Source organism: Aptenodytes forsteri, unplaced genomic scaffold (assembly GCF_000699145.1).
Source record: "Aptenodytes forsteri isolate BGI_AS27 unplaced genomic scaffold, ASM69914v1 Scaffold154, whole genome shotgun sequence".
In the NCBI taxonomy this organism is placed as follows: domain Eukaryota; kingdom Metazoa; phylum Chordata; class Aves; order Sphenisciformes; family Spheniscidae; genus Aptenodytes; species Aptenodytes forsteri.
The window spans coordinates 706,825-728,471 of NW_008794083.1; the positions used below are offsets into that span (position 1 = coordinate 706,825).

General features: G+C 38.9%; 1 protein-coding gene across 1 annotated transcript in view; it reads right to left on the reverse strand.

The window, feature by feature from the left end:
• The window catches only part of HABP4 (hyaluronan binding protein 4), an 18,741-nt gene extending 2,047 nt beyond the window's left edge, over positions 1-16,694 (reverse strand). Inside the window, exons 1-5 of the mRNA XM_009273208.1 lie at positions 16,643-16,694; positions 12,158-12,305; positions 11,089-11,250; positions 8,703-8,783; positions 1,712-1,880 (exon numbers count right to left, since the gene is read on the reverse strand). Coding sequence (XP_009271483.1) covers positions 1,712-1,880; positions 8,703-8,783; positions 11,089-11,250; positions 12,158-12,305; positions 16,643-16,694 — 612 coding nt within the window. The remainder of the gene's footprint in view (positions 1-1,711; positions 1,881-8,702; positions 8,784-11,088; positions 11,251-12,157; positions 12,306-16,642) is intronic.
• Between the last annotated feature and the right edge of the window lie 4,953 nt (positions 16,695-21,647).

Sequence of the window (21,647 nt, forward strand, 5' to 3'; positions counted from 1 at the left end):
TTTCTGTGGTGCCCCCCCCCCCGCCCCCCCCCCCCGATACATATACACACACACACACACTTGTATTACTGACTAAGCAGCAGATAAATCAAGATGACATCCGGAATAGAACACAGGCCTTAACTTGCACAGGGTTTTAACAGAGGTGATGCAACTGTAGCTTCCCAGATGCCTGGGATAGTTCTTTGTTGGCTCAGACTGGCAAGAAAGTCTTCTGCACCAGCTCCGTAACACTGAAGAGGTTATCATCTACAAGGTTTTCTAAGGGACTAGAGAATCAGGCTTAAGCTACTTACTCCTACAATTATCTTGAACTAATGGTTAAAAGGCCAGAGTAAAGCACAGTATTTGGCTACTAACCGATCTATTAGTCTATTTGTCTGCAGCTATGAGATTACTGTTGTTTTAACTCTGTGTATTCCTAGTAGCTACTGTATGTAAGACTATTTCCCATCATAAGTTTAATGTGCACTGTAGTAATGATAACATACGTGTAAACTCATCCCATACAGTGATGAATCACTTATTTTATTCAATGTCTAATACAGGGATTTGACTTGTCCATGTTATGCAGTTCCTGTACCTCCTAGTCTATGTTCCTTTTGACAAGGTCCATTGATACTGCCAGCCAAGAAACTTTATGGGCAAAAAGAACAGAAACTTGCATACACACTTTACATACTCTCTTCAGAGCTTGTGAAAGATATTCTCCCCACCCCTACCACCATCTCCCTCAGAGAAGGAAGAGGGGATAATGGCAACTGTGACCACCAAAAGCCATGCGAAAATGGATGCAGGCCACTGCAGTATTAGCCTCTGTCCCTGGAAGCACTCCATGACCTAAAGTGATTAAGGCTTAAAAAGCTGCAAGTTTTGATGTTAATATTATAACTAGACAAAGGATAATATGTGTATTCATACGCGCATGCAGACCTTAAGGAACAGAATTCCATCATGCTAGACTACAAGTATATGCACATACTTCTGTGACCCCCAAAACCTGAAATCTAAGTAAGCAAGAATCTGTGAAAGAAGCCTCCCCTCTCTTCCCCAATCATATCAATAAATTAAAAGTTCTCCCTGAAATGTCAATCCCAGTAATATGGTGGAATAAATTAGGGAAAAACCCAGGGGAAAGCACATTACTATAGAACAAGCTCTCCAGAGTTACTTCTAAGAAGCAGGACCCTAAAACTGAAAAAGAAAAAAAAAATCATATATTCCAAGTGCACAATGAAAGCTGGGATCCAGCACAGATGAGAAACAGGATACTTGGCATCCAGACTAACAGATACCAAAACCCGAGTTTAATATATACATGCAAGTGTGTACTGGCAAGTAACCTAAACAGGATTCAAAGTTAGGATAAGAAGTGTTCAGCAAATGAAGTTTCTCTAGCAGCTTTACCAGAGATCTACATAGGTGGCAGCAGCAAGGTCACAGGTTTTATATTGCTAAGACTGAGCCACAAGGTAGAACAACTTGATATATTATGTATTTGCATATAAAATAGGGATGATGATCTGAGAGAAGAAAATGAACAGATGGTAAGTTTAAAGCAAGTTTTGGGGCACATATGTGATTACAGTAACAAAGCTTACTGATTTCTAGTCTGTTCAGATTATACTAAAACTAGTAGAAAAAGAATAGAGACAGTTTCCTAACCCTGGGCATAAAGCAGAGTTTACAGAATTCCTGAGGCAATGCTTACATCATCGCTATATTTTGACTTGTGAATCACCACTGCTTTGGAAGGAACAGTGGATTCTGGCTTCCGGATGTTGAATTCAGGCTTTGGTCGATTCTGTTGCTGAAGATTTTTCCACTCATCTAACGTCATTTCTTGAACTACTTCTTCCATTGGCTCTCCTTCAGCAACTCTAAAGGTTTATAGTTGTAAAGTAAAAACCATTAGCTTGCAACACGCCAGGATGAACAAGAACACTAATCTCTAAAGCAAGGATACTAAACAAAACATTTGGAATGTTTCTCACCAAATTACTATCCTCGATTTCCCTTACTCCCCACAGTAACTTGATGTGCAAGTTTTACATTAGTGCAAGTTGGAAAACATACTTATGGCCTATTTGAAATTAGTTGTATGAACAAATGCTGTCTCCAGCCTCCTGTAGTAAGTTCTACTATTATCCAGTCTCATCGTAAGTTCAAGTACTTCGGATTCTAAACAGAACCAGTCCGTCATTTGAGCCGGCATATTCTCAACCCTACTGTTTAATAGTGAATCTATTCCTAGCAAATATAGCCATAGTAAAAAAAGCATACCGAGTGGTTTTAGAACATCCCAATTGCATGGTTTTACTGACTCGTACTGCAGGATGAAGATATGAGACGGATTCATGTTTCAGTGCAGCTTTCAGTCATCAAAAAGACATGATGATCACACCATGGGATCTTCTAGGTAATTACTAGTATTTCCTTTGTTAATTTCACAAGATGCTTCTTTTATTTCTTTTGTCAGATGTAGCAGCACACAAGGAGACAGTATTTATCACCTGGCAAAGCCAGATTAATCCTAGTCCAGTTTTAATTTGTCACAAAGTACAATAACGACGATATGTTCAAGGAAAACATATGGAGTACGATGGAGTCTGCCTTGCATATTTTTGAACAGTAAAGACCGAAGTCCAAGGCTTTATGTCTGCATTCGTAAGACAAGATACATAAGACAAATCTAAAGATTCTCTCATCACTGCTTGACTACTCTTCTGCCACTTTGCTGATGCTAACCAAGACCGACCTGCCTAGGACTAGCAGCTATTAGAGTACACTACAGGTGTACCTAATGATATTTGCAGAAAGCTATTCCCTACTAAGCAGCATCACATGCAGAGAGCACAACTCACTTCACCACCATAACTGTCTGCAGCAGAAACAAGTCAAATACCATGAACTACAGGAAAACCTGCACTGATTACTCCCAGACACTTGACAAACCATTTCTCCCTTCTCCTACACAAAACTGTTAGGCATTGCAATAGCAGTCGAAGTTGGTTAAGTATTTCCCTAACATTGATTTTTCCAGAAAACCTTTTCACTAGGTCCCTTCTAGTAGAACTATGGATTTGTTTTTCCTCACTCAATTGCAGTTCCAAGTCTTCTTCTACCAAATGCTGATGATTTTTCCAATGTAAACATACAATTGATTAGATGCAAGTTCAAAATTTATTTTATCATGGAAAGATGCAGAGTCAAATGACACTGAACTGTGCATTTTGTTTTTGAAGTTGTACAAGCACCCCATCAGAACACACACATTTGTTGGGAGTGTTCTGAATATTTTAGAACTAGCCTAAATAGGAACAGGCCTGCTCCCACTTCCTACTTGATCTTGCAGAGAACCATTCTATTTCTTGCCAGTCAAAATTATACAATACTTTCCTGAAGCACCCAGCATATGACAGGTAGAAGCAGAACCGAACAGTAAGACAACCCTTAATTTTGGTTCTAGGATCAGCACCGTTTTGAATGCACCTCACAGTAAAAGTACATAAAAAATATGCAAGTCCTGTACTATATGCCTGCCCTCTGACATGCCTTCATGCCCTGTTATTTTGAAAATTCCAGCTATATCAACCAGAATTTAAAGGTTAAAAGACTGGTAAGCAGTTTGTAGTTCCATACTGATTAAGAAGATCTGAAACTATATTAGAAGGACTGTTAAGAAAAAAAGTTAACTGGTTTACTGAGTTAAATAAAAAGTATACTGGCGAAAGATGCAGCTACTTATGGAAAAACACCAACGGATACTATTCCATATATAAGAGCATTAAGAACCAACTGCACCCCAAACATTTCAATTTGTTGTCTTCAAGAGTAAGAAGCCAGATAATTTTTGATCAATTATCTGAAGCTTCAGTTTTGGGAATAGGTGTTGGAAAAAACAAGACTAGTTGCAAGCACCCAGACGAAGAAAAAAAGAGAAAGTAAACTAATAAAAAGGGGGTCTATTAAATTGGTTTCATTTCTTCCTAAGCCACTACCTCAGGACAGAATCAGTAAATTGCATATCTGAAGTTTAGGAAGTCTTTTGTCCTCCTCTCCCATTAAGTTACCACCACATTAGGGAGACATGTTTCAGTCCTTGGCAAGAGCTGTAGAAAGATACAGAACTGGTTGCAACAAGTACTTGAGAAGTAGCTATCAATCTTTCAATTTGCAAAAGAAAAACAAGCATTTGAGTGAAGCTTTAAGGCCAGCTCTGTGTACTTATCCACAGTGTAATACGTAATACATTTAGTGCATTTTCTATGGCACAAAGCTTGCGAAAGAAAAAGGGCAATAGCGCAAGTGTTCAAGAATACTGAAGGACTGACCAGTGGTATGAGATGCTAAAGAGACAAAGCAAGTGATTTGAAAACAACCAACTAAAACAATCACCACCAGGAAGTCCCAAGGACAATCAAAAGTACGTACTCTCAGGTAAAAGCATCAACTGCCCAAACAGAAAGAACCACCAGCAAGACAGAAGCTCTTAAGGAGGGTCCCCAACCCCCTGCAAACCATGCAAGAGTACTGCAGGTAACCCAGTCAAGCTGAACTTCAAATCAACAGCATTTGTCCCTTCTGCAACAGTGTACTATTATAAGAAGACACTAAACAGTTCTGTTTGGAACATGTCACTGCTGGTCAGGTGGAACAAGGTCTCAACTGAGTAACGTCTTCTATGTGGGAACAGGTAGAAAGTCCAGAATAGAACTGCAAGACAGTTATGAGGTCTAAAATATGTGATCTACATAGGAAGCTTTTAAAGAGATGCTGAGGAGGAAACATACATAATGCTAAAAAAGAAAGCAAATTTTGCATATCCATGATGTTAAGGCAAGACACTCAGGAGAAAAAAGAACAAACACAGTAGTTTCTATTTTCAAAGTATTGGAAAGACCATCAAGGGACATTGAAATCTCTATCGGTAGAGGACATTAAAATCAACTAGGCAGGCACGAGAAGCAGCACAGGTATGGCTGGTCATGCCTTAGGTCAGCAAGACCCCTTTCAGATCTAAATTTCTATGATCATAGACAACACAAGGTCATTCCACTACACAGCAACTTGACCTCTCAAAAAAGCAATCACAGGTATAAATGTTTGTGTTTTCAACTGCAAAGTACAGTTTGATTTTTAGTCCAAAGGATGGTTTCAACTGCTAGGTTATTAGCAGTACAAATTTGTTTTAGGATGCTGAGAGTCCCAAGGGGAAACACCTCCCATGAGCGAAGCACAGCAACAAGAACCTGCATATCACATTTTGGACAGAGACTTGATTGTAGCAGGTTATTTTGGGCACCAAGCCTGCATGGAAGAGCACTCTGTGCATTACTTTCTACCTTCTAACCTTACGCAGTTTTCGTAACTGCTTGGTGTGCATTTTCATTAATCAAGTTAATAAGCTCCTTGGCACACCAACAATCATGCTTACAAAATATTGCCAGACACCTAAGCATGGCCTCTGGACATGAACAAACTGAGTTCACAATGCAAGTACATACCAAAACACCAAGTGGGAGCCTTCAGTAATGGCTCCTACTACTTCAGTGTTTTCAGTGGATGACCACAACCCTCTAGCTATGCCTTGTATACTGTGCATACCTTTCTTGCAGGAACTGCTCTACATGAACACATTAATACGCTGAAGAAATGCAAATGGCAAAGAATGGCATTCAGCTCAGTTGTTCAGCTGTTATTTTCATATCATTAAAAATAACGATAGTGGGTCTTTTTCAGATTAGTTTTTGTATTATTCAGCTGCACAAAGCAGCTGATTATTCAACTTTTATCAAGAAATCAATTACATGAATCTTTCCTATTAAAAAAGCATTTACAGGAGCATTACCACCAGCTACAGCAAAATTCAAAGTTAAACAAGGTAAGACCAAGCGGTACCTGTACAAGTTAACTATAGAAGAAAAACACTGAACCAAATACCTATAAAAGATCTGGCCTGGTCTATGGATAGTTTTATGTCACTATTAAAAAAACCAAACCAAACCAAAAACAAAAAAAAACAAGCAAGAGAGGTAAACAGCTTAGCAAATGTGAAGACAAATTCTGAAAGCTTATTAAATGACCAGAAGAATACAAAAACAGAAGAAAGTCCTGTGTGAAGAAATGGAAGAAAACCCCACAGAATAAATACTAACTCTGCAAATACCTTTCATAGGAATTGAGTAGACTATGTGGTGTACTGAATAAAAAGAAAAATTTATTCATTTGAATTACCAGTCAACACAAGTGTGTTACATTCTTCAGACTGTGAAGACAAGTTCAACAGACAGCAGCTGTGAGGAAACCTTATGCTGCTGTACTACTTATATATTTTATACTTATTACTTGCAGCAAAAAACCCACAACTATTAGCAGTTGGGATGCTATAAACAGATAGATATTGTTGACACACTCAAGGAAATTTGAAGATATGGAAAGAAATAACCTCATATAGAAGTATTAAAGAAACTCTTGTCCTGCAATACTTTGCAAATGGAAGCTCAAGAACAGCAATGTGGACACAGTCCTGAAGGCAAGACCCCGTAAGTTACAGAAGCCCACAGAAGTCTTTCCAGAGTTGCACTGAAATTAGCCAGTACCACACCAGAAAGCTATACATTACCTCCACCCAGACAGATCACTCCCAACTTCCAGGAATACCTTTTTTTTATTTTAAATGGAAACAGTTACAACGGGAAAGAGAATGAGAGGAGAAACAAACCCAAGTTTTCCATCTCTTCCTCAATACAAGCACACAACTGCAATAAAGCAGTAGAAAAGAAATTGATTCCTTGGAGTCACTGCATTTAAGAGTCAAACTGAGAACAATCATAGCAGGAGCTTAAGCAAACACACCTCCCTACACCCTCAATACTGAGGCTTTAGTGAAAGCAGAAGGTAGCCTAGCTAGAATCTTTTGCTGGTGTATGTATGTTACTTGCCAGAAGACAGCAACTCTGGAGAGCAGGGGCAACCTAAGCATACAAGACCTTAAAATACTTCCTGAAGCCTGAAAACCATATCCCACCAGCTTTTGCTTTTAAATATTAGAAGAGGAACAAAAATAATTCCACCTTGTTAAGGTGTATGCCATACAACCATCCCTAATTACCTAGGCACTATTTGCACAATAGTGCAAATCTTCTATTTTAAAATAGAGTCACCAAGCTGATACTACCCCCAAAGGTAAATGCAATGAGGTATATGTAATTCATATCTTGTAGACAGATTTGTGAGTCTTCAGGACAATATCTACTGCACTGAGAAGAGAACATGATGCAGAATTTTGTACTTGTAGGTTACTTGCATTTTTGAATCTTACGGATTTCAGTGGACTATTCCTAAACGAAGCTTTTTTTAAAAACACAAAGAGCAGTAAAATCTCCAGAAAGGCTCACAGTCTGACCGAATACCTAGTAACCTCTGAGAAAGGGAAAAGAATTGAAGACAACTGGCAGATTCTGTCAGATGCCTTTGCCACTACATATACTTCTCAGGCCTTACACTCTACGAGGAACTGATGTCAGGACACATGTACCAAGAGCTTGAATTGGAGTAGAAACAAATACAAGTCTGAAACAAGTAAAGGTACCAGTAGTTGACGAAAAAGGCTGAACAACTGTTCTCATATTTAGCTGATACGGTGCATTTTTGACAGTTTGTCTACACTACCCATCTAAGTTAGTCTAGAAACAGTTTTCTGGAAATCCAATCATAGTCATTCAATTTCAGAGACAGATTTTCCCATGTATACACACCTCTAGCTATATATTAAAAGATCGTTTAAAGTTAAAAGAATTAAAGCTATATCAACTCAACTTCTTACAGGGTTATACAACCTGAACATAAAACAGGTTTTATAGTCTAGTCAGCTTTATAATTAAGAAATGAACCAAGGCCACTAATAACTGGAGCTGCATCATTAAGTAAAAAAAGGCTTCATAGAAAGCTAATCTCTCTTTGTAGCAGAAGAGAAGGCTGACGTACCGCACTGACCTTCTTTCACTCATTAGGAGATATTCATCATATGCTATTTGATTATTCTTTAAACTTGGACAAGATTGTTCAGTTACTTTTTCTTAAGCCAGCGTTTATTTGCTGTGAAGTCAAGTCCCACTGGACACTGATAAGAATGAAAGCCAGAAGACAAGGGGCAGATTTCTGTCTCAATTTCCCTACTTCTAAGACTCACCGCAAGACCACTTCCAGCGAGTTTTTCAAGTTCTGCAGAGTCCCTTCATGAATAGATGACAACTGCCTGGTATTAAGTGTTTGATGAACACTGACTTAGAGAATTTTATCGTAGTGTATTTTAATTGTGTTTGTACGATTGCGTAGGCACCTTGAATATCTTTTTCTCATGGAGAACTTCAGAAAGCAGGGTAGTTTTTATAAATTAGCCAAGTTAAAAAGGCAACAGACAACATATAGCTCCTCCTTAAATTATTGCCAAGTCTTAGGAATGTAAGCATCACTGGGCAATTAAATGCAATCTGCAGCTGTATAAACCGAGCTTTACTCAGAATTAGGGATGCATTTTCTTGACTCACAAATTTAAAAATAGAAAAGCTTTGTCTATATATGTGCACCAGCAAAACTTCACAGTTCACATTTCAAGTGTGCCTCCCAAAACAAGTATATCAGTAACAGTCAATTGTTTTCTTTGCATTTAGGAAGAAAATATTTTAGTCAGACTATACTTGTTCAGAGGCTCTCCTTCAGATGCCCCTGGCTGCTCAGCTGTTTCTGCTTCTTCCATAGGAGCAGTCTGTTCCATCCCACTAAAACAGTAAACAAAAAAAACACAAAGTCTTCATGAGTCATATTGGAAAAAAAACCTCGGAGATCAATACATCACTTTTTTCCAGAATTCCTTGGGAGGGGAAAAAATAGAGAAGAAAAACTCCAGGATCATAAGCAGAAAGTAGACCTACTAAGTGACTAGTTGAGCGACTAACAAAATGAGAAGTATTAGGAAAATCTGACTTTATGTACTTTTAATCAAAAAAAGTGAAAAGCATGCATGTGAAGACAAAAATTAAATCGTGAATACTAATACCAGTACTTAATTAAAGTGTATGTTTGGGTTTGCCTTTTTGTTTCTTTTCAATTATTAAAATGGTAAAATTCAAAATTCTTTTTCCAGAATTCCTTGGGAGGGGAAAAAATAGAGAAGAAAAACTCCAGGATCATAAGCAGAAAGTAGACCTACTAAGTGACTAGTTGAGCGACTAACAAAATGAGAAGTATTAGGAAAATCTGACTTTATGTACTTTTAATCAAAAAAAGTGAAAAGCATGCATGAAGACAAAATAATTAAATCGTGAATACTAATACCAGTACTTAATTAAAGTGTATCACTGATGTTTGGGTTTGCCTTTTTGTTTCTTTTCAACTATTAAAATGGTAAAATTCATACTCCAAGTTCGTATTTTCTGTAACACAGACATTAGTTCACTGGCAAATGAGAGCAGTAGCATACTTACTTTCATTCCACTGGTAGGCATACACATGTAAAATTAACATCTTCTAGCTTTGATGTATCACTGAGCACAATTAAGGCACAGACATGTTTTTAGAATTGTTTAAATAACTCCAGTTTAACGTCACTTCTACCACACACACCACGTCAGAAGAAAGCATTGATATCTCATGTTTCTATCATAAGTTCCGATGCTACTGAACTGAAAAAAACCTAACTAAGGAGAATAAATGAGGGATCTTAAATTTTTTGTACTTTACGAAGTTCACACAACCTTCTCTGACATCCTGCAGAAGTTAGTTTTGTGCTTTTGGTCAGATAGTTCTGAGCTGATAGCACAAAACTATGTTAACCTAGCTGATCCTTTGTTTTGAAAAGCTGGAGTACCTAACCAATCTTTTACTTTTAGTATGAAATATTGTAGAAGAGATGAAGTTAGTACAACCTTTCAGAAGAACTTGGAATATCAAGCCCCAAGCCAAAAAAGGCTGTATTTTTCAACCTTTTAGCCAGATTGCCTGAATCCACGATCTAAGTTTTAAAAATAAAATTTTATTTTTAAAACAATTTTGTGAATGAATGTGTACGTGGCCAAAGAAGTTTGCTGTAAGTTCAAAGCACTGCCTTTTGTCTGTCCTTTATCAGCCTTCAATTAAAGAGTTCTAGATGCATATAAGAACAAAGCTACTGGAAAGAGCACCGTATTGCTAGGTGCAAAGAATGGACAAAAGCTGACATTTCCAGTGAGCTTTTTGCAAATCTGAACAGAAACCAGAGAAATACAGAATTTAATTGAAAATTCCCATTTTTTTTTTAATCTAACCATTAATAAGCCATCACATTCTGTTACTGATCCTCCTGTGCACTTTTAAATCTATTTCAGTGCTACAGTCAGCTAAGTATTACCTCCAGAGCCACACTGAATTGTATTACAGCTTTGCAATTTAGAAATTATACATAAAACTTGAGAAAGAGAGACTGGACTTTAAGCCCACTAACAGAATTTCAATCGACATTTTGTAGTAATGCCATTAAGAGTCCCACTTACTTGACTATTGAGAAAAGCCGTAACTTATTTCAGTTAAAAGACAACTTGGCCCCAGTCAAAAGATTTTGGCAGTCTTAACTGAAGAAACATCACCATGCCTTTGCCACAATTTAATCTCACCAACATGAAGGAGATGAGTTCAGAAAACTGTAAAACTATGTTCATCATAACATTAATAGAAAGCAAGGCTTATAAAGCTCAGAACGGACATGAAACTGATGAACAGAAAATTATGATCTAAGGTGGGCCACAGAAAATGATGATCTATGGTGGGCACAGGTATATGTTGTACCTTGTATCACCTTTAACTGTTCCCCAGTTGCGAGCCCCACCTCCACCCTTTTTGTCATCTGCTTTCATTCCTCTAGAAAAAGAAACAGGGTTCTGTGAGTTTAGGATATTTTTTTCATTAGGACCTCAAACTAAAACCAGTATTGACTTTTTGCCAGCCAACTTGGATATAGAAGAAAGGAACAGAATACTTAAGAGACACCACTACAGTGCTGACTATTGTTTACTTGTACACCAAGTAAGAAGCAGCACACAGAACACTTACATTTTATCATTCCCACTTTGTCTTTCAAATTCCCGTTTTCCTCTTTGTTCAAAGCCATCAAAACTTCTATTTATTCCACCACCTCTTCCTCTACCTCGCATTCCACCTCTTCCTCCGCCACGACCTCTTATTGGCCTTTCACGGTCTAATCTTTCAATTGGTCTAAAAAGAAGATTTCTAGTCAGATTTTTGTTCCTACGGAGCAGTTAACAAGGAGAAAAAAAACTTGTATGGTTGTATTTGTGCAGCTGTGAGAGGCATCAGTATATGAAAGCTACTGTACAATTTTTAGAGTGCATCTTTATACACCACACAGTACAGTTGTATTAGTTTTGTCATTAAAAATGGGCATAAACTGAACTCAGGGGGAATTATTACAGATAACAGGAATAGAAAGTTCAGGTGTTTATTGATAACACTGAAAACTTTACAGAAGTTAAATACACCACTATAAAACTGTCAAATCTTCAGCAACTTTATGAGGCAATAACTCCACTGTCTAAACCCAGATTTATATGCAACTGCTAAAAATTTCAGGGAACTTACTAAATCCCAACTATTGTGATGTAAAGTAAGCACAGCCATGCTCTCAAGCATTAAAGGTTTAGGTGGAATTTTCTAGTACTTACAGAAAAAGCAAAACTGATATGCGTTCCCTGTCCAAGCAGGAAATAGTATGATAAAGGTTTATTTTCAGCTTGAACAGTAAAATCCATTCAGCTTGGAACCTGCACCACATGCTCTGCAAAGCTTGGTATGCAAGCTCAGAAATGAACATTTATGTTGCAGACTAGGGGTTACATTTTCAGATCTTTACACTTTTCAGTTTTGCCTTGTATTTCTAAGATTTAACAAAACCGCTCCAAATCAGTCTGCAAGGAAGCTGAAATTACAGTTCTGACATGCATGAACTAAGTCATCTTGCAACAAACCTACACACTAATAATGCCACAATGCCTTCAAATCACGTCTGGCTACTAGATCTGTTCTAAGAAGGTTAAGCCTTCCCCTTCCCACCCCTGTGCAGATTCTCTGTGAGGCACCTTACTTCTCCCTATATGATACATACCTTTCCACCGTGAATTCTGCTTGTCTTTCTGTCTCATAGGAACGGTATTCCCTGAAAGATGGTCTCCATTCAGTTTTGTCTTGTTTCACCTCTGCTCCTCTGTTATTGAATCCTTGCTGTTCTCCCCGCTTAGGTGCTCGCTTCTGGCCTACACACACACACACAGATTACTAACAGTTTAATAACTGAATTGCAGTTACCAAACTACTGACTGAAATGAGTCGATTACACCTTACAGTCTTCTGCTTTACCCTCTTCAATCCCAAGTCCACCAAAATATTAAAAGCATTTACAGTTAATGTTGCCAGACACTGTCTGTTTTAAAGACATCTACTTACTTTCCCTTCTGTATTGATGAACCTGCCTCAGGCAGAAATACTACGGGTGTTGACACAGCTCAGACATTTCCAGAAAAAACAGGCTAAAGAAAAAATCTCATTTTGCTTACATTAAGTCACAGAAATGGAGAACAAAAACTATTTCTCTCATGTTCTCTCGAAGATCTTGCTAGTGTACTACAGGACAAGGCAGAGAAGCTTCAATGGAAGACATGAATTGCAAGATGGCTGCAGGAGCAATGAAGGTAAGGGAAACAGGAGGACCGTTAAGAGACAGGCATTAGTTGTTGATCATGAGACAACCCACCTCCTGCCAGATGAGCTGAATTTAGAAGTCTGAGCCTGCACCTCTGCTTTAAGCTCACGGCTATGGTATTCAACAGCCAGAAGAGGGTCACCTCCTTCTATTACAGTTCCATGGAGGAGAGGACCATTCACCAACACTACAAGTCACTGAGTTTAAGTAGCAGAAACCAAAGCAGTAAATACAAAGGATCCAACACCACTAATTGATTCTAGAATGTCAACATATTCCAAGATAAAACATATTTAAGCTTTTTGGGGTTTTGTTCAGCCGTTGTCGGTGTTAAGGAGGAGCAGGCTGGGCAGCATGAATGCACAGAAATTGTGTATTGTAGGAGAGAATAAACTGAGGTTATCCACTCAACCCATATACATCTAGCATAAGATTAAAGTTCATTATGTGCTTCCTTCCCCATTTTCCCAAATTCTGTGCTCTATTTAGGACAAAGTTCTCCAGAAGCAAGCAACCCTTTTGTCTGCTAGGCCCCTATACTTACACTATTGGCTGAAAAAGGTGTCGGTGCCGGTCAGTCAAGCAAGGAACTACAGAAACACTGCACTCAGACCAATGAAACTGAGCTATTCCTTCCACAAGAAGCACCTGCGCAATGCTGAGCAAGTTACTGAACTCACATTAGCGGACAAGTGACAGCCCTGGTTACTGTGCCTCTGTTGCTAGCACATAAAGAGAAAAAAGCCCATTCTATGTCACAATATTAAGATACAAATTAATTCAGAAATGCCCATATAAGATGATCTCTGATCAAAGTTTAGGTGGCAAGCATGAAGTCTGTAACATCATCTTTAAAAAGAAAACTTCAAAGAACTATCCACTTGGTGAATAAGGTAGAAGAGTGGTAAATAAAGCCTTTTGCTACGCAGTAAGGACAGCTGTGTCTATACACATAAGCTAGTTTTATTTGTGCTGCAGAAGCAACCCTAGCTTTGGTTTTCTTTAAATGACAAACTACTTGACATAATATATTCCAGTAATTCTCTCTTCTCAAGATATGGAGTTGCTCGATCCTTAGAGCAGCAAGCGTATTTGTGTCCCAAAAATTATGGTGTAATCTCTGGATAAAGGACAACTTTTGAAATCAGTTTCTGAGTAAGCTTTTCCAACCAGGATGCTTTAATAATAAGCAAAATTATAAAGAATACAGAATTGTACGTGCTGTCGAGAAACATGTCTGCTGTATGCACATCTCAACTACACCACCAACTATACAAATGTTAATTCCAAATTGGAATCTTGCTGTGAAAAAAGTGACTACTCATTTCTGACCTCATTTTTACTTATTTTGTTTGGATCTGAATGCACAACTGCAATACAAGCGTGCATTTTTATTTATTTTTGAGCCTCTCACTGGCTATCAGAAACATCAGTTTTTCTAAACAGAGTAACTTGGCAAGAGACCACCTTCCCTATGTACTTAGTATTAACCTCAATTTCACCTTCAGATTCAAAGAGCTCCTTAGAACTAGTAAAGCAAAGCCAAAAAAATGCAAAAGTAATTTTAAAAAGATGGTCTCTGTTACCCAGTACCACTTAGAAGTACTTCAAAAGAAATCTTCTTGCCAGATATGCCAGTGTATTACATGTCACTAGCACTGACCATGCTAGACAAAGCAGTCAGCTCTACTCTAATTTCAGTGCTAGGCTATTTCATTTGGATTCTCACAGGTGGCTATAATTACTGCAGATGGATTTTAAATACTAAAAAGATTATTTGTGGCACTTATTACCTGTATAAAAACATTTTTAACTGGTTTGACAGACATGCAGCAGTGGATTAAAACAGTAGGCAGCAACTACACCTCTCTAGTAAGCCGAGCCACCCTCAGGGCAGAAGCTTGTGACCTGCTTGTGAATCAGTTCAAATACCAGCACAACTTTCAGCTGTGCATATAAGGGCAAACTAAACTGGACCTTGGCAGCAGTGATAGCATAAGCTATCCAATTTTAATACCCTGCCATATGTCTGTCCCAATGCAGACTCATTTTTATTTAAGCAGCTGAAAGGCCACCTACCATTCTGATGCTTAAACTGTTTCAACAGACCCAGCTTTTTTTTTCAGAAGCAGCAGCTGAGTTAATATTAGAGACAGAAGACATCTGTAAATACTAAAATTACCAGGTACTAGAACCAGACATTGCTAAAGAAAAAAACCCAGTTTTACAAGCCATTGTTAAAACTCTAAATCATACAGAGCTAAGGTACTTAAGTAATTTTCACTTTCCCCACAATAATACTTTACTAACAGTATTAGTTTTGTTTATACTGCAGCATTTAGACAGGAAGACTTTCTAGAAAAGTGTTTTTAACAAGCATGTATCACTGAACTTGCAACTGGGAAAGCAGAAATTGTGTTTTTAAGACCTGCATTGCCTGGTTTCCCAGACACTGGATACCTACGTATTAACAGATGGATTTAAAGCAACGCAGCAAAATCTAGCTGCCTTTGCAGTGGTGTTGTCTAGCTCTCACCAAGTTTCTCTATCTATAACATCTGTCCTCAAACAAGTGGGGCTTTTGCTTGGGAAGAGATAGTTTTCTAGGTTTCGTAGACTCTTCACTGGCCCCCACTGAGACAGTGTGCTCTCATCTTTTTTTTTAATTTTTAGTTTTAGGGGAAAAGAAGTTTTTTGTTTAGCAAACCTTGACTTTAGACAAACACCACAAGGAGCCCAGCTTACAACTGCTACCAATGACTACAAGCTAGATTAGAAATCTTGCTCTGTTTCCCCCATGCCCTTATGTAAGGAGCATGGCAGCTGGCATGCCATTCACAGGCTGGGGGAGGTTACTGCTGCAAAGAGCACCAAAACCTTGTATTCTGACCTAAAATCCAGCTGACAACACTGCATCATAGTGTTTTATGAATTCTCACAAGCCTGAGACCAATTCATCCCACCAAAATAGGTGACACTCAAACCCAGTGAGACGATTCCATCAATACTCCACTTCCACAAATGCAGCCTGGGATGAAGAAGTGCCAAACAAAGAGTTACTTCTATTTTGCCCAAGTAGCACACACAGTAACAGAGCAAAGGCAAACTGACTGTAGTTTTGGTTCAGTTAGGATGAACATTAGGGCAACCATAGTAGCCAGATGAAAGACTTGTAGATCTTACAGCATGTATTTGAAGAAATAAAAAAAGCAACGACAAAATACTTTCCACCTGGCAATCTACCCTTAGAAGTTTTCTGAATCAAAGACTTATGCATTGATTTATGGAGGACAGATCCACAGATGGGCTGCCATGTCTCTACCCAGACTGCTGTCTGAATAGATACATGCTTTGATATATCAACATCACCCTACAGCAAGAAGTGCCACAGGTCAATTATAGTCTCTGTAGAAAAAGCGTTCTTTCTCCTTATTTCACAAAATCTGTCGGAAATTATATCCCTTTATTTCTGTAAAATAAGAAACGAAAAATACTCGTTGCCTTTTCCAAGTCTCACCTGCAGTTCTATATACAGTCCTTTTGTATCCTCAGACACCTCCTCTCAAAACAAGGACCTTAATTTAAAATTTCTCCCAATACATAAATCATTCTGTAAATTTCATCATGCATGTCACTCTAATCTGCTTTTTCTAGTTTTAGCATCTTTGAGGTGACCAAAAGAGCTGACACACTTCAAGACGTGGGAAGGTGAGATTCCTTCAAAGGCATAACAGTTCCTTTTCTGTTTTCCTTGCTACTGCTACCTCAGTAATTACCAACACTGCTTCTCTCCTAGATGGCAACTGGAAATAGTGCTGCTGTTCTACTCTTAACAGTCCCAATGACTCTCTTTCCTAAACTACAATAGTCTGAATTAGAAAAATCTTTCACCTTGCAGTATAGCTTGCAACGCTGCCCCCGACCTCGATCCCTGTCCTCCCATACGTATTACTTTACACTTACTGATAGTGAATTTCCTCTGACATTTTATAGCTCATTCACAGTATGCAATTTGTGTCATTACCCTGCAACTCTTCTTTTACTGGGCTAAATAACCCTGTACCAGCAAACTTCAGTTATTTATCCCTCCCACAGCTCTTTTAGAACAGACTTCCCACCCACCCACATACACACAAAATAAAAAGTTTAAACCGTGCTTAAAATTTTTCATTTCAGACAAGTTTCAACTGCCTTGTAGATGTTAAAACAAAGCTAACAGCAGCACAATCAGTGGTCCTAAATTCAAATCTCTCTTTCCACTTATTCCAAGAGACCCTTCTTTCCTCTGCTTTCAGCTTAACAGCTCATTTTTAAATGAAAAAAATCGGAGCCTCAAGAAACAATTTAATGGGAGTTCACAGGAGATGAAGTACAAAAACCAAACAGGAATACTGCGCCGGTTGGTCTGGAATGAGGGCAAGTGGAGAAATTGTGCTATAATTCAAGGATCTCTATCATTAATTATGGCTGCATGCAAAGACAGTACTTCATTACCATCTCAGTGTCACAGTCATACCTATACATGGACAACTGATCTTCCTTTACAATAAAGCTGCGTAACTAGAAATAGTAAAAGACAGTTCACACTCTCAGGGACTTATTTTGCTATATTTTACAGTATAGCAGATTTAAGACTGCACAAACAATCTTACTTCCTCCCCTTCGCATGTGTGTGTTCATGTGATTTTAATTCCAAACTTCAAACAATTAATTTTGTGAACTAAAGCATGGCTAATTACACAAGTTGCAGAATAATACCACCGTATCCCAACATACAAAAAAAGGCTTCAGCTATTGCATGCAACACACCAAAGAAAGACACATGGAGTTAGACTCTATTCTATGGTATTTTGTTTTCATGTGTACCAGTCTCAATTACAGAATTGCCTACTGCAGCTTTCCTCTGGATGATCCTTATGACTATGTAGCTGAAAGAATGATATCAGAATACATTATTTAAAAATAAGAAAATTGCAGTCAGTGTAAGATAAAATTCCCCAGAAACACTCTGTGCCTTATTAACTTAAAACCACAGCTAAAAACTCAAACACGTAGTATTCAGGAACTACATCTAAATGTTACACGAGTCATCAAATGTACATGAAAGAAGAAAACCTTTTAGAGGTATTAGCAACAAAGGTTTAGAGATTTCAACAGAACAGAGGTTACTACTGCATGATCAACAAATTTAATTTGCCTGGACCGGTAAAGAATGCAAGCTCTGCAACTGGGCCTTTTGAATAAAGAGCTGGCAAATGCAGTTTAGCCACTGTGCTAAGAATGAACTGAATTAACATTAAGTGGTGCAATTAGAAGAGCTGTAATAGCTACAAACAACCTTTACCCAAATCCTCAGCATACAGTCTAAAAATCGCAAAACACCACAGTCAGTAAAAGAGAAGAAAATACATCATTAAGGTCAAAAGTGTAGCTTTTGGTAGGCTATGAAATAGGAGTCCAATTTCTCCTTAAAGAAAGATTAAAAAATATAGTCTCCTTACAGTTGTGTCAATTAATAATAGTTTGGATTCTAAAGGTCAAAGTACTGGATTATCTAGCAAAGTCCTCTTAGGACATTTGTTTCAAATTGAAAAATTCTCCAGAAATTAAGTAAAAACTCCTCTGGAAAAGGCCATGAAGAACTAAGTAAAAAAATGTCGACTTACAGAACTTTGTGAGTAAACCTCCCACTCTAACATCAAAACATAACAGCGAAAGAAGTCTCTCAGACTACCATAAAACTTCTTATATATTGCAAGATTGAAGACTAGGCTTGCTTCAAGCCTTTCTAAAGGCAAAGACTATTTTGTTCAGATTTAATATGCTCAAGAAATAACATAATAAAAAAACAAAAATCATTAAACTTGTTAACAACACTTTTTGTAACCCAAACAAGCAAAACACCCCTGTAATTAGATAAAACAGTCTGGAGGGGATCCAAAGGAGGGCCATGAAGATGATGAAAGGGCTAGAGAGCCTGCTCTATGAGGAAAGACTGAAGGAGTCAGGTCTCTTCTCCCTGGAGAAGACAACGCTCAGGGGGGACCACATCAGAGTATTCCAGTACCTGAAGGGCAGCTACAAAGAGGATAGAGGCTCTCTCCTCACAAGGAGCCACATGGAAAAGACAAGGGGCAACAGGTACAAGTTGCACAAGGAGAGGTTTCATCTCAGTATCAGAGAGAAATTGATAACAATCATTCACTGGAACAACCTCCCCAGGGATGTGGTGGAGTCCCCATCACTGGAGGTTTTCAAGACGCAATTGTACAGGGTGCTAGATAATCTCATCTAGGCTGCCTTTCCCAGCAAAGGTTGGACCAGACAATCCTTCAAGGTCCCTTCCAACCTGGGCTGTTCTGTGATTATTCTGTGAACACTAGTACAACACAGACTGAATTTTGTCATTTGAACCATACCAGAATCTGATTCAGCTGTTCAGATGGGTCTAGATGCTTCTTTATGGTGTTTAATTCCTAATCAGTGAAATGAAATTAGAGGGACTTATGCCTGAAATTGGGGGGGGGAGGGAGGAATCACTACAAAAGACTGGAAACAATTTTTTTTTTTTTTTAAATAAAAGTGTAGTCATCAGTTTCACAATTTAGTAATTTTAATCAATATTATTTATTTCCCCAGGGGTGCACTCTTCTAGCAATGCATCCATCATCAGAAGCTTTATGCCAAATTGAGCTGTTATGAGGACCTTCCCAAGCAGTTACTCGTTCTCAACCGTTAAGCTGATAGTCCCCTGAATCTTTTACTGTATCCAGAAGTTTCCTGGTTGAATCCGGTATAACAAAACAACTTTGTACGGCCCAAATAAAAAGCTGCGCTCCCTCTGCCAACAAAAACCTAGATTTTTTTTTCCCTCAACCCACCACTTGCTTTGTATTTGTCAGCTATGCCATCACTGTATTTGCCCTAAGTCAGAGCGTGATCTCTGTCCTTCAGAGAAGGCTTGCTCAGACAGCACATCCAAAGGAGGAGCACGTAGACAGGACCAAGTCTCAACTCTCTGCCCTGGTGTAGCATCCTGAGCACTATACATTTACAGTCCTTAGTCCACAATAAGCCCAAAACATAAACATACAGTGCACACAAAATCCAGGATAGCCACTTTCTTTAAAGAAGAAAGTGTGGCATTTTTTAGAGCAAGTAACTCTTCTTAAGATAGATGTTAATTCACTTTCACAAAGACCAGCAGTCTTTTCTCCATTTCAGATTAGCAGGAAATTAAAACAAGGTGCACATGCCTAATGTCTCTACATGAGAAACTGGGTTTCTTAATATCAAGGTAGCAGAAGATAGTCAAAGACATTCCACAGGGTCACTGTGTATTACCACAGAATTACACTCGGAACCTGTATGCTTAAGACACCTGCAGACAAGTAGGAGGTAAAGGATGCTCTTCACATACTTCCACACTCCTGGTAGGTTACTGATAACCACCAGTTCTTGTTCAAGAACATTTTCATCAAAACTTGAGACTCTGCTGTTCACGGAACAGGCTCCTTCGCCTTCTGTTGATAACCACAGCAAAGTATTCTTTAAATCAGATAAGCCTGTTACTAGTGTGAGTATTGGTCTTACAGGCAGAGACCTCTGACAAAAATCACATAACAACCACAGAGGAATCTCAAAAGACGAGTTTCATACAACTGTCCAAAGGGACAGTGACAACTTGTTAAGATCATCCTCTACAAAGATGTTCATTAACTAGTGCATATTTGGCATTGAAAGATTCTCCGCTCCACAAGGTCAAATAATCACTGTTGGAGCAGTGTAAGACTGTAAGTCTAAGCAATAGAATTGGTAGCACTAGCAACGACTTGATGGAGCAGTAACCCCGATTCAAAGGCCACACGTTTTTCTAGGGCATTAAAACACACAGTTCAGTTACTGTGAATTTAACAGGAGACTTTATTACAGGCAGAAATTAATATCTCAAGAATAGTTACTGTGTTAAGCTTCATTGCCTGCTACAGGACAATGGGAATTTACAATAACTCAAGAGGGTAAAACCAGAGTCTTCTGCGCAAAGATTCTCAATGTTTGGAAACCATCAGCCAGCTCTCAGATACTTTAGATACTCAAGCCAGCAACCTGAAGCTTAATACCAGGTAAGCAATAACAATCACACTCACAAAAATGCCTCCAAACGCAAGGCGCTATAACCCAGCAAAGCCTTCAGCTGCAAACAGGACTGTGCCAGACATTCTGATATAGAAGCCAACTGGCTCCCTATTCCCCCAAGCAATGCTTAGCATCAAAACCCAGCAGCTGACAAACAACGTAAACCATTGCTGAACACCGTGCTAAAGAGTTCACCCAGGAAATAAGTTTTTATTCAAAGGCTTGGGCATCAATGCAAGCTTAAGGCAAACTAAGCACAGATCCCCAGACACGTTACGACCCCGAAGAAGCTGACGTGCCACAAAACTCACAGGTACCAAGAAAACAAGCCTAGAAGCGTCAAACACGGAAGGAAAATGGCCAGGGTGACAGGCGATGAAATGCATCAACAGGGATGCTAAACCAGCATGAAAACTACAGATGCTGCAGTGGAAGAGTTAATGCTCTTCCAGTTGTCTCTTAGGACTATTTCTGAAGTTTCCATTTACACGTCCAAAGGCCCGTTCCCCTTCTGAGGCCTCCCGCGTAGGCTGGGAGAGCTCCGGGAGACCGCCTCGGGAGTGTGCCCAGTACGCTGCAGTAACGCTCCGCTTGTCACTTGTTTCTCCAAGGGGACTTTCAGGTATGCATTCGCCACGAGGAAAATACAGTAAACTGGGTTTTCTCAGCCCCGCTTTGACCCTGCTACCAACAAGCGGCTGCACGCCACACCACGGCTGCCAAGAGGCAGGGCAAGCGCGGAGCAGCGGCGAGCCACGCC